The sequence below is a fragment of the Vulpes lagopus genome, chromosome 10 (assembly GCF_018345385.1).
Source record: "Vulpes lagopus strain Blue_001 chromosome 10, ASM1834538v1, whole genome shotgun sequence".
In the NCBI taxonomy this organism is placed as follows: Eukaryota; Metazoa; Chordata; class Mammalia; order Carnivora; family Canidae; genus Vulpes; species Vulpes lagopus.
The window spans coordinates 73,626,751-73,646,924 of NC_054833.1; the positions used below are offsets into that span (position 1 = coordinate 73,626,751).

Consider the following 20,174-nt stretch of genomic DNA (forward strand, 5'->3'; position numbering starts at 1 on the left):
GTCGATTTTTCTAAGAACTTAACAACCTTCTATGCCAAAACTATAGGAACAGTAAAAAGATCAGTGGTTGTCCAGGGTTCAGGGGAGAGAGGTGGGAGTGGGAAGGAGTGAAAAGGCAGAGCACAGGGCATTTTTAGGACAATGAAACTCTTCTATGTGATGCTGTAATGGTAGATACAGGACATTATGTATTTGTCAAAACCCATAGAATAAACAACACAAATCCTAGTGAAAACTATGGTTAATAATAATGTTAATAATAATGTATCAGGGCACCTGGATTGCTCAGTCAGTTAAGTGTTTGACTCTTGATCTCAGCTCTGGTCTCAATTTCAGGAGAGTGAGTTCAAGCCCCAAGTTGAGCTCCTCACTGGGCGTAGAGCCTACCTAAATAATAATAGTAATAATAATAAAGTATCAATATTGGTTCATCCATCATAACAAATATGCCACACTAATGGGCAATGTTAATAATAACAGAAACTTGGTGGGTGGAGTGATAAATGTGAACTTCATATTTTCTAACCTAAAACTGTTCTAAAAAATTGGGGATCCCTGGGTGGCTCAGCGATTTAATGACTGCCTTCAGCCCAGGGCGTAATCCTGGGGTCCCAGGATCGAGTCCCACATCAGGCACCCTGCATGGAGCCTGCTTCTCCCTCTGCCTGTGTCTCTGCCCCGCCCCCCCGCCGTCTCTCTGTCTCTCAATAAATAAACTTTTTTAAAAATACTAAAAAAAATAAAACTGTTCTAAAAAATAAAGTGTGTATTTAAAAAAAAAAACAGAGACAAAACACACAAAAGCCCTGTAGAGACCAGGAGAGAACCAGCTGGAAGATAACACTTTGACTTCACTGAGGCTCAGAGAGGGAATCCAGGTACAGGATGGGCCCAGACATGAGAGAAAAGGGTCTATGGTCTATGGACCCCACTGTGGTCTATGGAGAAGCTCACTCATGAAATAAGACAGGTACCAAAATGATGTGTGCACACCTGAGAGCCAAGAATGCTATGCCCAGTTACTGGAGAAATCATTTGAGGGCAAGCCACCCTTGTGTGAAGACTGGATCTGCCATTATGCCAAGCTTTAAGACCTTGTGATGGAGCCTTTCCTGCAGGTGTGAGAAGGCACGGACCCTTCAGAATGAGAGGTTCCAAGGCTTCAAGGCCCTGAATCAGAACAAGGCCTGCCCTCCCCATACTGGGAGGCTCCCCTCTTTGGACTGAAAGCTCCTTGAGTGTAGGAAGTGGACTGCCTTCCTGTCCAATGTGTTTGAAACTCTCAGTTGGGTTGGATTATCATGCATGATCACATCGCCAAGCTGAGCCTTCCTGCCCCTTCTGCCCTTTAAAAAAAAAAAAAAAAACTGTTTTTTTAATATTTATTTATTTATTTATTTATGAGAGAGAGAGAGAGAGAAAGAGAGGCAGAGACACAGGAGGAGGGATAAGCATGCTCCACGCGGGGAGCCCAATGTTGGACTCGATCCCGGGACTCCAGGATCAGGATCACGCCCTGGGCCAAAGGCAGGCACTAAACCACTGAGCCACCCAGGGATCCCCCCCCTTCTGCCCTTTGATTTCCGTCTTCCCTCTCCTTTTCTTGCTAGGTCTATCACTTCTTTAACTACACTGGCACCCTCTCTTTCCCTCTCTCTGTCTATCCATTCATTGACGCATTCATCTTTCGCCCCCTCATTTTTTTCCTTTTAGTTAACCTGTACTACATCTACACATACTATATGTAAATACCATGAAATGCATATATCTTGATTCACAGTTTGGTCAGTTTTGACAGCTGCATATACTTATGGAACTTGTACCTCTATTAAGATATAAAACATTTCTAGCACCTCAAAAAGTTCCTTGCATTGTGCCCCTGTCTCAATCAATCCCCCTTCTACTGTAGAAGCAACCATGATGCTGATTTCTCTCAGCATATATTACTTTTATCTTCTCAACTTTGTATGTTCACCAGCAAAATTCCTTATTCCTCCTTTAAAATCCAGCCAGATATTACCACCAAAATTTATTACTTTCGTCTCTGGGTTCCCTCAGCAATTTGAATATTTTTCTTATGAGTCTCTCTCCCCCGTTAGATAATGCACTTGTGAGGAATCATATCATCATATCTTATTCATCTTTTATAACTAGTGCCTATAATACAGTAGATATTCAACAAATGTTCTTTGAATGAGTGAGTGATGAATAATATCTGCCAGAAGAACATCTTTCTTTGTCTTCATCTTGACAAAATTTTTAATACTTACACTGTTTCTTTTCTTTTGTTTTTGCATGTTTTTATTACTATAAAACCAATACAGGCTCATAGAGAAGGGTATAAAGTGAATAGAAGAAGTCTCTCTCCCTGGATGAACCCCTATCAGTTGTTCCTTGTGTATCTTTCCAGAGATGTCTGTGCATTTCTTTTCTTGGACGAACATTTTAACATTCTACATATCTTCTTGAAACTTGCTTTTTTTCACATACAAATATGTAACAACAAAAATAATATGTATAATTAGCACTTAATATCCATAATGGGCCAGCTAATCTAAACATTTTTATATATGTTAACTTATTTATTCTTCACAGAGCATGGCTATACCATGATTATTTAACCAGCCCAGTCATTTAAGTATTTCCAATTTGGGGGCACCTGGGTGGCTCAGTTTGTTAAACATCTGCCTTCAGCTCAAGTTGTGATCCCGGAGTCCTGGGATCAAGCCCCATGTCAGGCTCCCTGCTCAGTGGGGAGTCTGCTTCTTCCTCTCCTCCTACTCTTGCTCTCTTTCTCTCTCTCTTTCACTCTCTCAAATAAATAAACTCTTTTTTTTAAAAAAAAAAGTATTTCCAGTTTTTAGTATTTACAAACTAGGCTGCAATAAATCCCTTTATACATACATGGTTGCTTTCTTGTGGGAATATATCTGTCCTGGTATGGAACTAGGTCAAAGTGTACATTTTACATCTTGATGGTTATTTCTAAATTCCCAGCTAAAGAGAGTATACTGATTTACATATGCTGTGCATGGGAATGCCTATTTCCCTTATATTCTAATTTCAATATCATTAAACTTTAAAAGTTGTACCTCTCTGATAAGTATGGTATATTCTTGTTGCTTTGATCTGCATTTTATAAAATAGGAGTGAAGGTGAGCATCTTTTCCATGTTTGCCAACCATTCAGATTTGTTCTATGTTATTCATGTTTTCATTTCTCTCCTTTTTACTATTGAGCTATTAACCTTCTTATTGATTTGTAAAGGCTCTTTGTATATTGAACCACTAACCCTTTGTTATACAGGAGGCAAATATTTCCCCCATTTTATCATTGTTTATTGTATTTTTATGATAGACTTAATTTTTCAGTATTTTAAGGCTCTTGAACTTGGCTCCATATGAATATTCTAGCACCCTTTTATTGTCCTTTCCTTGTTAGGCAGAAAATTTCTTTCTTTCTTTTTGTTTTTTTAGGCAGAAAATTTCTGACATTGACACCACAAAACTTTTCACAGTGAGTCTGTTGTAACCAAAATCAGCAACCGAGGGAAATTAATAATTTGGAAACAAGGCCATAGGGCTTCACTGAATGCTTCATAAGGTGATAACTGTTGGCTGGATTTTATACTGGTTCAGTGGGCGTCTCACATTCATAGATAAATCCTGTTCTTTAGCAGATGCTGTCAGGGTGGAAATTTTTGTAGTGTGGGACTAGTTAAATAAGTACATAAATAGCACTGCTTTTGACTCCCAACTTCTGAGTTACAACATGTGAATGGTTTAAACAGGTGCAGCCATGTTAATACATTGGCAGGGTGTGATTGATATTGTCAGTGTCAACCCCAGGCAGCAAACAAGATGAATAAAAACATTTCATCAGGGCACTGAGCAACAATCAGAATCCTCAGGCCTTCCAAAAGTTTTTCACAGAGCCAACTTTAGAAATTTTGATGTAGAAGACCAAGCCTCTCTCTTTATGGAAGGGACGGGGTGCACACAGGAATTTAAATATTGATAAGAGACTCTGTTTTTCAACTCCCATTAAAATCATCTCTCCACAGTTTTATATAGCATTTTGTTTCACCTAAAGGACAAAGATGAAGGTTGTAGAGAACTTCCCAGCAACTTTTAATTCTAAACTGTCTCCTCTGGGATATGTTTTCTTATCCATTCAAAGTGGGTCCTTATTTCTATTGAACTGTTCAAAATTTTTAAAATTCTTCTCGAGACCATCCCAGTATTGTCTAGTTGGGGCACTACCTGATTCATGAGCTGTTTAATAAAGCCATTTAGATCTTCAAATTTACTCAGTTGAATTTTGTTTTTTAACAGAAGAGTTCCTAATGTTTCTCACCCTCCAGCAATTGGTACTGTCATTTTGTGTATGTGTGTGTCGGGGTGGGGGTGGGTAGTATTTGGCAGTTCTAATAGATGTACAATGTTATCTCATTGTTTTAATTCATAATTCCCCAATTATATATGATGTTGAGAATTATTTACTATCTGTATATCTTCTTTGGCAAGATGTCCACTCAGATCTTTACCGATTTTTAATGGGGTTGTTTTCTTACGATTGAATTTTGAGAGTTCTTTGTATATTCTATATTTTGAATACAAATCCTTTATCAGATAATGTATTTTGCAAATATTTTATCCCAGTTTGTACCTTGTCTTCTGGTTCTCTGAACAAGGTCTTTCACAAAGTAGAGATTTTAAATGTATAAAATACACGTTTTCAGGTTTTTTTGTTTTGTGAATAGGGCTTTGATGTTTAGTGTCTTTTTTTAAGATTTTATTTATTTCTTTTAAAGATTTTATTTATTTATTCATGACAGAGAGAGAGAGAGAGAGAGGCAGAGACCCAGGCAGAGGGAGAAGCAGGCTCCATGCAGGGAGCCCGATGTGGGACCCAGGATCACGCCCGGGGCCAAAGGCCAACGCTGAGCCACCCAGGGATCCCTTTGATGTTTAGTATTAAAGGTCATCAACAAACCCAACGTCATGTAGATTTTCTTTTATGTCTCTTCTAGAACTTTTCTGGGTTTCCAATTTAAATGTCTACAGACATTTAAATTTTGGTGTAAATTGTAAAGCATGCCTCTGATTCGCTTCACCCCATACGGTTTCCAATTAAATTATGGTTTCCTTGGCTATTTTTTAGTAAGACACCGGGTGGCTGGCCCCATTGCAGTTTGAATTTCAAAGTTTCTGCCAAAACAACAACAACAACAAAAAAACACAAAAAACAAACAAAAAACAAAGTTCCCGCGATTGGGCTGGACTGCCTGGAAGGAGCGCGCGGGGAGCTTGGCGGGTCCCGCACCGCGCTGAGTGCCGCCAGGGGGCAGTCGAGCTCCCGGCGAGGCCCGGCCCGCGCATGCGTGTTTTGGCCTGATGTGTCTGCACGTGCACGCTTGACGGAAACCAGGTCTCCCGCGGAAGCGCCAGGAGGAGCGGGCTGGGCCTCAGGCTGAGGTGGGGTCCTCGCCCCAGCGGCGCGAGCTCGGAGGCCTCGGGCCCCGCCGGGGAGGAGAAGGAAGGAAAGAGAAGGCGCTGCCCGCGTGCGGCTGACTGCTGGGGTGTGGGGGGTCGGTCTCCGGAGGGCCCGTGAGGGACGGTCGGCGTGGGCGCCTGTGGAGAGTCCAGTGTCCGTGCCGTGTGGCCTCCGGTTGTGGCAGCACCGTTGGGGCGCCGGTTCGTTTGTGGGCTCCTCTTCCTCAGGTGAGCCGGGGTTTGGGCCGGGACCGCACTGCTCGGGCCGCCACGGGCTCCTGACGAAGTTTGACGTCCTGAAGCCTGATGCCTCCCGCTTTGTTCTTCCTCCTCCTGCGGTGGCTGCTCAGGGCCCTTTGTGGCTCCTCGCGCGTTTTAGGGTTGTCTCTGCGCGGTGTTTTCTGTGCAAATGCCGTTGGGAGTTGGATCAGCGTTGCCTTGAACCTGTAGATCACTTTGGATCGCGAAAGGCCATCGTCACCGTTTTAATTCTTCCAATCAGTGAGTACAGAATAAAAATTAAATTAAAAAGTAAAACTCAAGGAGGCCTGGGTGGCGCAGTGGTTGAGCGTCGGCCTTTGGCTCAGGTCGTGTCCCCGGGGTCTCGGGGTCGAGGCCCACGTCGGGCTCCCTGCATGGAGTCTGCTTCTCCCTCTGCCTGTGTCTCTGCCTCTCTCTCTCTCTCTGTGTGTGTCTCTCATGAATAAATGAATGAATGAATGAATGAATAAATAAAACCTTAAAAAAAAAAAGTAAAACTCTTCCCCCGCCATCTCAGATGAATGGCGTGCCAAGTGAGAAGACAATAAGGTGTTTTACATTTCCCACTTGCCGTGCTCCCTTCCTTTTGTTCTTACTTGCCCTCCACCAGGGGTTATTCTAGAGAAACAGAATTTTTCCTTTTTTTTTTTTTTTTTTTTTAGAAATGCTGTAGCAAGAATCATTAGTAAAGGGGCGCCTGGGTGGTTCAGTTGGTTAAGGGGTCTGTCTGCCTGTGGCTTAGGTCATGATCTCAAGGTCCGGGGACCTACCCCACCTCGGTCTCCCTGCTCAGCAGGGAGTCTGCTTCTCTCTCTCTCTCTCTCTCTCTCTCAGTCCCTCCCCCTGGCTCATGCTTTCTCCCTCTCTCTCAAATAAATAAAATGTTTAAAAAAAAAAATCATTACTAAAGATTAGGAAGTAGGTTTCCCATCCCGGTTGTTGAAAACGCGGTGATAAAAGTATTGCAAGACTTTGGGAAGAGAGGTAGTGGAAAGGCCTGAAAAGGGAGGCCATTTACCTCTCACACGCACCAGAAATACCAACTATTTACCTACCTTGAGTTTCCTTAACAAAACGCTAATGTAAAATGTAAGTCTGATGTTGAAGGACATTTTAAAGTACATAAATTCAATGCTGAAATGACTCAAGTAAAATGAAACTGGGTATTTTTGTAAGTCATGAAACTAATTTTGTGGATAATGCTGCTTATGCAAGAAAGCGAACATGTGAGTTTGATTTATGGACAACATCCAGTTTCCCCAAAAATAACATTTTAAACCTTTTTTACCAGTTCAAGGAAGAGACACCTTTGACCCATAAACAAAAGACCCATTTGACAAATATTCCTAATTGGCAGTAGTCAGCTTAAAAATAAAAACATATTCTATAATATTAACTTAAAAAGTAATCATATAATTAATAGGTGAAAAACAGAGAGAAAGATTGCTGAAGATTAAGATTAAGCCCTGCAGAAGCGAATGTTCTAACTAGAAATTGGTTTAATTAATAGCACATTTTACATAATGATTACAGTGTAATTGCGCTGACTAGCAGAGTGTCATTAAATATATCCATGCTCCTTTACAACACCCTAAGGCTAAAAATAATGAGTTACATTGAAAATCACTGTGCAACAGGTTCATAAATAACATTTAAGCCTATACAAGGCGAATACTTATAAATAATAAATATTTGCCTTTTGTAATTGAAGAAAAAATGACAGCCTTCTTTTTCTACTACCTTGTAGATTGCCATGTTATAATGCTGAAAAGATTTTTCCCCTTGCTTTCTCTAGAAGGTATTGAATAATTTATTCAAATGCTAATATTCCACGTAGTCTGACTTTGAGGAACAAATATTCCTACATAAAGAATAAATGCCAAGATGCTTATTACCTCTCTTGCTTTACTTTACACCATGTATCCCCCCAAAACTATCACAGTCTATTACACCTGTCAAATGAAGTTAGTGACCAAATTTTCTTGCAGAGAAGAGCATTTTTCTTTATTTAAAAATTATCCCTTCTCCCCAAATGTTCATCATGCTCAGGGTTGTTACAGAGCAGCAGCTGCTCTGTGACTTCAAAAAGGAAGTCGAAGATGCCTGATAACTTCTTAATCTCTCACTCGTCTCCTGAGAATCTGTACCATTTGATAACAATGGAAGCAGTTCGTTATTTGTGTAGTTTGCCCTGGCGTGGGCTCAGGTCTACAAAAGGTCAGTGTTCAGGAGCCCCATCTCCTTCATCTCCTCAATTCCAAAATGGAGTTGTGTTCCCCTAGGGCCCAGCAGAAAGCAGAACGCCCCTTGCCAGGTAGTCTTGGGCAGGGGCTCTGAAAGTTCCCTAGAGCTGCACATCCGGCCAGTGGCTTCTTTCCGAGGAATGTGGGGAAGAGGCGGCTCCAGGCTATACAGAGAATATGATTTTCTGCGAGAATGACAGTAGCCAGGGAGGTGCACAGAGATATCCCAGCTCTTTAGGAAAGGACATAGGAAGAAAATGCCTCCTGCTGCTGGTAAGTCCCCTGGTGAGCATGAAACATACCAACTCCTGAAAACTCAAGAACCCCCAGTGTAGGTAGCCCTTTTAGGAGGTCACCATCAAGCTGCTTCTCTCGTGCTTAGGATACAGCTCATTCTTTTGTGAGGGGGGCTCGTGTTGCTTAGTGATGAAGAAAGGGCTTTAGCATTAGCCAAAACTGAGTTCATGCATTAGGTTCACTACATATCAGCTGTGAGACATTGCATAAGTCACTTTAGTGCCCTGACTTGTGAAGTGGGATGACAGTCATCCATGCCTCTTTGTGAGAATTAAATGAAAAAACACTTTTAAATCCGTAAGCTCTTAGCATAGTGCCTCCCGGCTCATAATAGGCAAGTATATGGGAGTTATTATTTATCTCATGATTGGACAGTTTTTTTCTCATATTTAGCCAAAATCCATCTCCTTCTCACTTTCATCCATGGACTCCAATTCCTAGAAATGATGAGGGGTTGGAATTCCTGTACTCAAGCCTACCCACTCGCAGACCCAGAACAGCCAGAGGGTAACCTTTCTCAAATCATATCACTCCCTGGATTAAAGCCCATGTTGATGTCCCATGGGTCTTAGGAAGCTTAAGGGCTAGAATCTTTATACCTGCGTAATCTGGCCCCTGCATGCCTCTCCAGCCTCATGATCTGTGCTCTAGGGGTCCCAGCCTTCTTTCTGTTCTTCAGACAAGCCATACATTCCCTCTGGCCCCACAGCCTTTGCAAATACCTTTGCCTGGAACTCTTTTCTTCTTTTTTTTTTTTTTAATATAAATTTATTTTTTATTGGTGTTCAATTTGCCAACATATAGAATAACACCCAGTGCTCATCCCATCAAGTGCCCCCCTCAGGCCCGTCACCCCCACCCCCCTGCCCACCTCCCCTTCCACCACCCCTAGTTCGTTTCCCAGAGTTAGGAGTCTCTCATGTTCTGTCTCCCTTTCTGATATTTCCCACTCATTTTTTCTCCTTTTCCCCATTCTTCCCTTTCACTATTTTTTATATTCCCCAAATGAATGAGACCATATAATGTTTGTCCTTCTCCAATTGACTTATTTCACTCAGCATAATACCCTCCGGTTTCATCCACGACAAAGCAAATGGTGGGTATTTGTCGTTTCTAATGGCTGAGTAATATTCCATTGTATACATAAAGCACATCTTCTTTATCCATTCATCTTTCGATGGACACCGAGGCTCCTTCCACAGTTTGGCTATTGTGGACATTGCTGCTAAAAACATCGGGGTGCAGGTGTCCTGGGCTGGAACTATCTTCTTACCTACTTTTCTGTTTAGCTCTTCAGACTTTGATTCAAGCAGCGCCTCCTTGGGGAAGTCTTATACTAACTCTCCAAAGTAGATCAGGTTTACCTTTCCTCCTGCTATCCCTTCACAGGTTTTATCAGCACTTGAAGTGGTATATTTCTGTGGTCCTTTGGTAAATGTTTCCATTAGTAAACTGTACTTTCTGTAAAGACAGGGACCGCGGATGTTTGGGGCTAATAATGGGCTTTTTATGGTATCTGCCATCTGGCCCTCAACAAATACTTGGAGTGAATGAAGGAGGGAAGGAACTAACACCCATTTCCACAGAAGAGTCCTTCACATATTTAAAGATAGTATTTACGCTTCTCTTCTCCATGATTTGTCACAAGATTAATGATCTCAGTGCCTCATGTACTCTTCTTCATGTTACATTTTAGAACTTCAACAGCCCTGTGATCACACTCTGGGAAGCTGAGTATAGTGGGAGGATTGCTACGTGTGATGATAGTACCTGTTTAGCCTATGATAGTACCTTAGCACAGTCAGAGGCTGCATTGGCTTTAAGTATCACACACATACACATAGTGTTGTGTTGTTTAAAAATAACGCAGATTTATTAAAGAAATCTGGAAAACACAGAATAGAAAAGTGTAAAGAAAACCATTCTTAGGCACAACGTGCAAAGAAAAACACTCTTAATAATTTGCAATAATTCCTGTATTTTTGTCTGTGAATAAGCTTTTGTAGCGTGTGAGGAAGGATTATATAGTGGAAATACACCCCTACTCACACACATACCACTTTTCACCGATATTAAATCATAAAATATTTCTATATTATTGCATTACATTGCAAATATTTTAAATGGTGCTGTATCAGCTATTCTGCTGCTATTGAGAATAGGTTTGGGAGGTCTAAACAAATAAGAGATTAGTTTTCTCAGATAACAAGAAGTCTGGAGATGGGCAGTTGCTGAAAATGCTATAAATAGCTTTTTCCTTGTGGCTGCAATATAATTGCTGTAGCTTCTATCAACACATTTCTGTGTGAGGCAGGAAGAAGAGGGAAAGGATGTGCCACATCTGTCTGTCCCATTGATCAGAAAAAGTCAAAGCCTTCTCAGTGCCCTCAGCAGACTTCCACTTACGAATCCTTGACCAGACTATGACCAATGCTAGTACAAAAACATCTAGAAAAGCGAGCATTTAGTTTTTCTAGTCAGATAGTGTTGAAGCAAGCAAGGGAAATTGGGTGCATTTCCCACATCCCATCAGGTTAATCCCATTCCATTTGATTCTCAGCTCCTTAAATAAAAATTATAGGTTTCATAAGGACACTTTCTTCTTTTTGCTTCCTGGTTTATGGTTTATGAAAATCAACCAGATAAACAGCAATCCTTTTTTTTTTTAAGATTTTATTTATTTACTTGACAGAAAGAGCAAGAACAAGGGGAGCAGCAGGCAGAGGGAGAGAGAGAAGCAGGCTCCCCGCTGAGCAGGGAGCCGTATGCTGGGCTCGATCCCAGGACTCCCAGGACTCCGGGATTGCGACCTGAGCAGAAGGCAGACACTCAGCTGAGCCACCCAGGTGCCCCTAAACAGCGATTCTCAATCAAGAAGTTTGTAGAGATATTTTTGTTTGCCCCAATGTTTATGATGGTGCTGTTGCTTTGGGTGGGCAGGAACCAAGGCTGATGAACATCCTTCCACACACAGGAAAGCTGCACAATGACCTGTCCAGCCCCAAATGCCAATAGTGTCTTTATTGACTCCCATTCAGTGGGAGTCATGGAAATTCCTTCATTAGAAACTTCATTAGGAGGGAGGGAAGGAGGGAAGAAAGGGGAGAAGGAAGAAATTGGAAGGGAGAAGGGGACCAGTTGGAGGGACAGAGGAAAGGAAAATGAGCATTTTGTCATTAAGCACCAGAAACAACAGAAGACAGAGAATCCTTCTCAGTGAGTGGGTACAACCCTGTGCACACTACTTTCTTCTTCCTAACGCACAATTCATATCATGTCAGTATATACAGATAAGATTATTTAAACTGCCCTCCTAGAAAAATATTTAAGAAAAGGAATGGGAGTAGATCTTTACTCTTTCTGGCTTTCAAAGGGCTTCTCCTGGGACTTTGGGAACCTGATATTGTTTGCAATTTGTTCTTCCCTGGAGGAGATTAGGGAAAATACAAAGGCCCAAGACAGGTACTGCTTTGTGTTTAATGATGATAGGCAGAGGTGGGAAAGCACAGATCAGCTTTTTCCTCTCGGCAGAGCCTGGGCTATTAGGAGAAGGGAATTTAGTGTTTGATTTGCCCATTCTCCATTCCTCATCGAGGCTTCGGTCCCAAATTGCTAAACCTCCATTCAACAGTTAAATTAAACATAACTAACTTTGTTGATATTATTTCACAGCCGAATAACTTGATATTCATACTCTTTGTGTGTTCAATAAGTACAGAGCTCAGACACATTTTTAAGTCTCAGCTGGTGATGAATTCTGCTGAGCTAAACTTGTGTTTCACAGGATTCTGCTCAGCTGAGACGGGGTATGCTATTACACTGTAAAAATAAGCTTCAAGCCATAATTTTGATGGGCCCCTCACAGCAAGGAAGCATCCCTCTTACCCTCCTCCCTCCTCTTAGTAGTGACTCCTATTTGCCACTTACGTATCCTAACCTAAAAGAATCTCACACAGACGATAGTCCTTTGTACCACTGCCTCCAAGGTGCCAAGAGTGCTAAATTTGGACTCCCAAGCCCTCTGTGTTTGCCCCCTCTGCCTCTGCAGGGACTGGGGACCATAAGCAAGCCACTTACTCTCTGGTAGTCAGGTTCCATGTCTGGCAGATAGGGGAGATAAAAACTCTGCCTTTCAACCTCACACATTCCCTGTAAGCTCAAATTACACCAAGTATTGAAAACATGCTACAGACTGTCAGATGTTATTCACTATTATTTGCATTTTCACCTATAATTAGAATCCTATCCTCTAAACATGACAGGAAGTACCTATAAATATTTGAAATGAATAATAATGTGTTCATTTATTCATCAAATGTGTTTTGGGCATCTTCTATGTACCAGGCCTAGGCTAAAAACTATAGGTCTAAGGAAAGACATTGTGTTCTAGTTTGAGAGATAAATAAATAATTAGAATACAGTGAGATCCATACTACATAATGGAGATATATACAAGGTTTTTGGGCATATGACATTTTGCCCAGGTTAGCAAGGACCACTTCACTGATAGGGCCACTATTTGGGGGTGGGGTAGGGTGGGGGGAATCACAAAATATGCACCCAGAAGTCTGCTAAGTACCTTATAAACATTCTTTCCGTTAATTGTCACTGCAGCCCTGTAAAGTAGGTATTATATCTATTTTATAAGTGGCAAAACCAAGGCCTAAATAACTCACACAAGGTCCCAAAGCTGGGAAGGGAGGAGCCTGGACTCCAAAGGCCACACTCTTCATCAGAGGGCTGGGCCTTCCCTGCTCCTTATGGCCTCTGTACACTCAGCTCACAGGTGGGGAAAAAGCATGTCTACACCAGTGATCTGAAAACATCTTAGATGACATTAATTATGAGTTGCCAAAAACTATGCAAATTATCTTTCTTAAAAAACAGGATATGGAGGTTATCATAAACATATATGGATATCTCCCTGAATCCGAAAGCAAGAAGTGCAATTGGGAACTAAGTACTGGAAACCATAAACAGGGCAGATTCTCTCCCTCCTCCCCCTGTCTTTCTGGCTGTGCTCCATTGTGTTCATTCTCTCTTTTGTATTCATTATTCGTCCTCTTCAGACCAGCTGTTCTTCTCCGTGAACAAGGCAGGGGATGGCCACCCACGTCTTGTTACATGCAGTTCAAGCAACCCCAGGAGACTGACTAACCTCTTAATCTCAATTCCAGATTCCCAGAAGAGGGAATCTGGTTGGCCCAGTTTGAGTTAACTGTTGGTGTCCTAAAGTATGGGCTATATACATAGTGACTTCCTTCCAAAGAGAACAGCATGGAAAGATGGGTGAGGAGAGTGGAGAAACCTGATAAATGCTACCTCAGCCAGATAGTCAAGGTCAACATCAAAATAAGAAATTATGTTGATAGTATGTATCCTTGATATGATGTGATGAAAATGGCACCTTCCCTTTGTGGTCTTCCTTCTCAAAACCCATAACCTCTGTCTAATCACGAGGAAAACATCAAACAGATCGTAGCTGAAGGACATTCTACAAAATACCTGACCAATACCCCTCAAAACTGTCAAGTTCATCAAAATGAAGAAAGTTTGAGAAACTCACAGTCAAGAAAAAATTAAGGAAATATGAGCACAAATGTAATGTATCTTGGATAAGATCCTGGGACAGAAAAAAGACTTGTTTAGAAACTAAGGAAATCTAAAGTATGGACTTCAGTTAATAATAATGTATCAATATTGGTTCATTTATTCTAGCAAATATACCATGCTGATATAAGATGTTAATGATAAGGAAATTGGGTAGGGAGGTATATGGGAACTCTGTTTTACCTTTGCAGTTTTTCCATAAATCCACAACTCTTTTAAAATAAAAAGTTTATTAAAACACAGCATTACATGTTTACTCTTTGCCAATCACTATGCTAAATAAATGCTTTATAGACTGCAATGACAAAAAAAGGTCCTTCTCAAATTATTCTGTTCCCATATCTACCTACCATGATTTATACCATAAGTCCTTTGAGCTAAGAGAAAATATAAAGACTCAGTGCAACCCTGACACGCAGTAGACAGACAATAAATATTTGCTGATGTAAACTAATACTTATCATTTATAAGAGAGGTCCCATGTTAGCACTTAGAGATGCTACCTTGCCTGGTTCTGGTGTGGGTCAGTGAGTGTGCTGCCCTTGGACATGGCTGATTTCGGTTTGCTCACCCTTCTTTTCTTAGTAGAAAGTTAGTCCCTTCCCAGGCTGCCAGTGATCCCTAAGAGATAACCAAGAGGGCCTGGCCAGCCACTGAAGGACGTTCATTCCAATAATCCTTTAGTCCTGGCCTGGCAACTCTGAATGGGACCTGGACCTCATCAGTGTTTTATGCCCTTTAGGGGACCTATCCTTGCTTCTCTCAGGACAGTCTTATAAAACCTTTCAAAGGACAAGAGCTTCTTGTCATGATTAACCTTTGGAATGAGCACTAAAAATAATTTTGCATTCACTTTAATAGTTCAGGTTTTAAAGGGAAAGACAGATGGGTGTGGCTTCTTTAAGCATTTTCTTTTCCAAAGCAGTGGAGAGGGACAGAAAGACCCAGAAGGAGTTTCTGGCTGTTGAGCTGAGATTTAAACATTTTAACCATTTCCCACACCCTTTGTTCCCCCTTCTGTCTCTATTTCAAAGCTATTTTAATCTTACGTACTGAATATTAGCTGATGAACCAATTCCTCAGGAAAAATGCCATTAATTCATTAGGACTCTTCATTCCATTTTTTTAAAAAACTGCCCTTGAATATGTTCTGTTTTAATAAATGATTGAATCCTATATGTGGTTTGTAGAGTCTTAACCAACTTGGGAATTTAAAATCCTTCTTGCAGTTTGCTTTCAGTCCTATCATAGAAAATCATACAGCTCTTCACAGTTCTGCCAGAGTTTTCTCATAAAAAAGGATCAAGCTAAGTCCTGTTTTGTTGGACATTAACATCACAACACCACCTGGGAGAGTTTGTACCCTGAAACCTGAAGCAGCCCTGTCTGCCACCTGTGGGATAGAATATTAAGCTGCCCCTCTCCACCAACACTCCAATCGTGGAATTTGGGACCTCGAGGCTGAACAATTCCATTGTCAGTCCCTGGACACATTTTCCCATCCCATATGTCCTAGTCTTCACTCTTGCTATATAAGCACACATGTCAGTGTCTAACTAGGAGCTTCTCTCAGGGTAATGATTTACTCATCTCCAGCTCACCCACAGTGCTCACACAATACCCATGCAGAGTACACACATGCACACTTAGTAGGCAGAAGGGCAAAGATACAGGAACCCTCCGCATACCGAGTTTGTGCCAAAGTCACTGCTACAGACATGGATGGTGCTTGATGCTTAGACGGGTAGAGTGGGGATTAAAAAAGAGCATCTCCCCCATTTGCTCACTCTCACTGGGCAATAATATAATTTCCAGTCTCACGTCTCTATTTCAGACCACATATGGCAGTAATATTGGCTCTTCCCCACCTCAGCCTAACCATGACTAAACAGGTTGATGGATGTCATGCATCTTATCATCATACATGCATATTTTTAAATATAATTCACTTTTGATCTGCACCCTTGTGCAGTGGCGAATGAAAACAGTTAAGATTTCTTCCACTGTCTGCCTTTAAATGTATTAAACAGCCCTGCTGTCAATAGATTATATTCTTGTACAATGATAATAGCCCCCAAAACTAAGAGGCCTTGTCAGGAATTGCAGTTGTCACAGTTTGATGGGAATGATTTTACTTGGGGTTCGTCTGCTGCACAATCATCTCATAATCTGGATATACATCACAGCATGACATGTAAATTTCCTGCTACTCTGCTTTCATTTCCAGAGGCAGCAATCAAATGAAAACCACTCAACCTCACCCAAATGTATAAATAATTTTCATTCAAACATATTAACAGTCAAAATATGAGAATTTATCACAGAGTGCTAGGCCTTTTAAGAAGCAATAAAGACTTTACTTTTTAAGCATATTTCTCCTTAGAAAAGTAATACGAATAGTAACTTGCAATTTAAAAATCACATTTGAAAGTCCACATAGAAACCACCTAATCTGCAAACCTAAGGGATGCAGGTGCCTTGCCATAGGTTCAATGCTTGGAGAAAGGGATGAGGGAAATATCGTGTAATGAATTGCATATGGATTACTAATCACCTACAAGAAAAAACGTATAAAAAGTCTGATTTATTTCATTTTTACTAAAAATACCTTTCGTGTTGCACAATCAGTAGTAGATTACTTTCTCTAAAATAAAAGCACCTTATCCAGCAGTGATTTGGATAATCTAACAAATGATACTTTTTTTCCCCTCTGATAAACATTAGATTTTAATTGAAAGCAATTTCCTTGGGGGGATAAAAAGCCCAAAGAATTGCAGCTGTGGATATGGCTGACTCTCCCTCACTGCAGGCTGAGTTTCAGTCACACTAGCTGTCAGTTACCAGGGAAGGGAGAGACGTAGTCAAAATTGAATAAGAAAAATATTTGTCTTTGGTGCTCAGTTATGATATAAAATGAGAACAAGGTGCTGGGTTGCCCCCTGGCCTGGATCAAGGTGAGCGCAGGGATGGCCGCAGGGAGTACACTTGAAGGTAAGGAAGGAAAAGTGCAGCAGAGTGCTTACCGCTGGAGCCTGGGGATTTAACAAGCTTGCCAGTATAATTTCCCGGAGAAGCTGCTTTCAGAGACTAAGCCTTCAGATGCAAACTTTGTGCCCGGCCAGATGGAGGTGCTAAAAGACATCATTTGACCAATAAGGCACTATGTTGACAAGAGTTTATTAGATACGGAACAAAACCCAAAAGGAATATAGTATTCTGACACATTTAATTCAATAATCAATCCAGTATTTCCAAAAGGCACCCTCTGTGTTTTAGAGAAGACAACACTTTGGGTAAAAGTCTAACTTAAAGGTTTCTATGGTATCCTTGAGGGCAATTGAGGAGTGGAAGGTGGTTCAAAAGTGTGGGTTGGGGAGTTTGGGATGAAGGGAAATCTACTTTTACCATTGATGCTAGCACCTAAAAATTTTGCTGCCTCACTTTAAATTTTTATAGCTTTATCTTCCCCCTTCTTGCTCTCCACCCCTCCACCATGTGCAAAAACTGCTAAGATGACAGTTTTCCCTATCTCCCCAGTAAGTGTGTCTGCAGAAGTAGAAGTACCATAACCCGGGGTACAGCAAGCTCAGCCATTTGAAATAAAACTTTGCAGTACTAATGTTTTTGTAACTGCTTTCATATTGTAATGATATTTTTCCAAGCACTGGTTTTATTTGATCTTAAATACCTTTTTGGGAAAGTCCAGTGAGCTGACTCTAATAAAATCATGCTATTGAAAAAAGGTTTAAGTAGAATGTTCAGAATAAATTACAAAACTGCATGCAAGAATACCAGCTAGTGCTGCAATAAAAAGCTGAAAATGAGTATTCTTGCAATATATTTTAAAGAAGTAGTGTACTTTTTTTGTCCATTTTTTTTCATTGAATGTTTCATAACAGAATGCCTCCATGTCGTGAAAGGAGGGGAATGCATACCAAATGAACAAACTGCGGGAAAAAATTGCATTTAAGGGAAAAAAAACCTTGACTTTTTGGGGGAGTATAGAATATATTTCATTTCATTTTCAATAACTGTTGGAAGATAATAGGAAATGTAATTTCTTTCCATTTGCTGTGCCAAAATACTTAAATTACATCATACTTATCCTGTCACATTTTTCCCCCAACACATTCAGAACTCTTTAATGGATTTTGCATTTCTTATATATGCACTAAGGAAGGGATCTGCTTTAAAAAACAGAGATGTCCAGTAGTAGGGATCTCAGGAAACCATTGGATGATCTGGGTGGAAGACACAGGCAATTGTATGTCTGGCTTTTTTATAGTGAAGCAAAAGTAAGGAGCTCATGGGAGATGGAGGTGAGTGTATCCTAATTACTCTTGAAATCCTAGGTTCAGAAAATCATCAGCCCCCTCCTTAGTCCTTCCACCCCACAGGACAGTTTCACAAAAAATTGGATGCTGAAAGATCAAAGGACTAGATGACAAATTTCCCCTTTGGTACTGCAGTACCTGCCATTTGAGAATCTACTGTGTTCTGGGCATTGAGTCAAGCATTGAGCTTCAGGTTCTATAAGGAATAATATGTATGTAAATCTAATTAACTTATAAACCCCAATTCACTTCTCTCAACTCCAAGTAAAACAAAAGCAATCATTACCATCCTATGGAGAGAAACTGGAACAAAGCAAAGGTGGGCATAGTATGATGGACAAAATCTAGAATATGATGGGCACCATTGATGGTCTACCCAGCATTCCTTCTCTTCATCCATATTCCTTCCTAACAGAATCTGATTTTCTTGGGGAATCTATTTCTCCTACACAAAGCCATACACTTCAAGAGAATCTGACTCAGTCTGCTTCTAAGATGCAAGTTGACTGGTCATGATCAACTATATTCCCTTTTCCATTGCTGAGTTTGAGAAAGGGAATGGGACTCTGACCAATGAAATGGGAGAGGAAGGTGGCTGGCGCTCCTTCGAAGAGTTTTCTTGCCTGCCAATGCAGTGGTCTCTTTCCCTCTGGAGATTTTGTTTTCCGATGTAACTCCTTAAAGTGTAGCAGTGACTCTGCCTGAGATGAACTAGTACCAGTGATGGCAAAAATAATGCTGGATTAGTTTCCTAGGGCTGCTGTAAGAAAGTGCCACAAACTGGGTATCTTAAATGAGCAAAAATTTTATTGTCTCAGTTTTGGAGGCTAGAAGTCCAAATCATGGTGTCAGCAGGTCCGTGCACTCCAATGGCTTTAGGAGTTTGCCTAATACTTTGCCTATTCTAGTGTCTGGTATTTGCTGGCAATCCTTGTTCTTGTCTTTGAGATGCATCACTCTAATCTTATGGCTGTCTTCTCCTTCTGTGTCTTCATGGGAATGTCTGTCTCTTTGTCCAAATATTCCTTTTTTTTTGGTAAGAATGTCAGTTAGGTTGGATTAGAGCCCATTCTAATAACTTGATTTTAACTTGATTACCTCTAAAAAGCATTTTTACAAGTGCCACATTCTGAGGTACTAGGGGTTAGGACTTCAACATATCTTTTTTTATTGGGAGGGAGACACAATTCAACCCACAAATTGCCCAACTGTGGGCAGATACCAATGTTGGATAGGCCTTGATGACATCATTGAACCTCTGAATTAACCAACCCTGAAACCTGTCTTGCCTCAGAACTTGCCAATAATAGGACATGCAATATTTGAGAACCCTTTTCTGTATTCTTCAAGGCATTGTGTATTGAAGCTTGTTACTTGTAGCCGAAGTCACTTTTGTTGATGCAACAGATGTTGGATAAAAACAGTCCTGATTCCACCACTTAATAGCTGTATGTCCTTGGGAAAAAAATCACTTACACTCTCTGAGAATACTTTCTGTATCTCTAAATTCAGTCAAATGTTGTCTCAGAGTTGCCACAAAGATTGATAGATAATGCATATAAACAGTATTATACAGAAAAGATGTTCAGTAGGTTGCTGTTAGGCTCTATTTATTATTATTATTGATATTATTTTTAGAGAGGGAGAGTGCGAGGAGGGGCAGAGGGAGAGGGAGAGAGAATCTTAAGCAGACTCCATGCCCAGCATGGGGCCCAGATGCAGGGCTTGATCTCATGACCCTGAGATCATGATCCTGAGATCATGACTGGAGCTGAAACCAAGAGTTGGACACTTAACTGACTCACCCAGGCTCCCCACTTTTTTTTAGAGTGTTAGGCTCTTTTTAAAAACTACTCATGTGACTCTGGAAGAATAAAAACAATACCATGCAATCTAGTTTTAAAGGGACTAATGAGAGGTGCCTGGGTGGCTCA

At 40.9% G+C, this 20,174-nt stretch overlaps 1 protein-coding gene across 1 annotated transcript in view; it reads right to left on the reverse strand.

The window, feature by feature from the left end:
• Nucleotides 1-276: 276 nt before the first annotated feature.
• The window catches only part of ATG4C (autophagy related 4C cysteine peptidase), a 166,269-nt gene continuing 146,371 nt past the window's right edge, over nucleotides 277-20,174 (reverse strand). Inside the window, exon 11 of the mRNA XM_041771207.1 lies at nucleotides 277-387. Within this exon, the coding sequence (XP_041627141.1) occupies nucleotides 286-387 (102 nt within the window). The 3' untranslated portion in view covers nucleotides 277-285. The remainder of the gene's footprint in view (nucleotides 388-20,174) is intronic.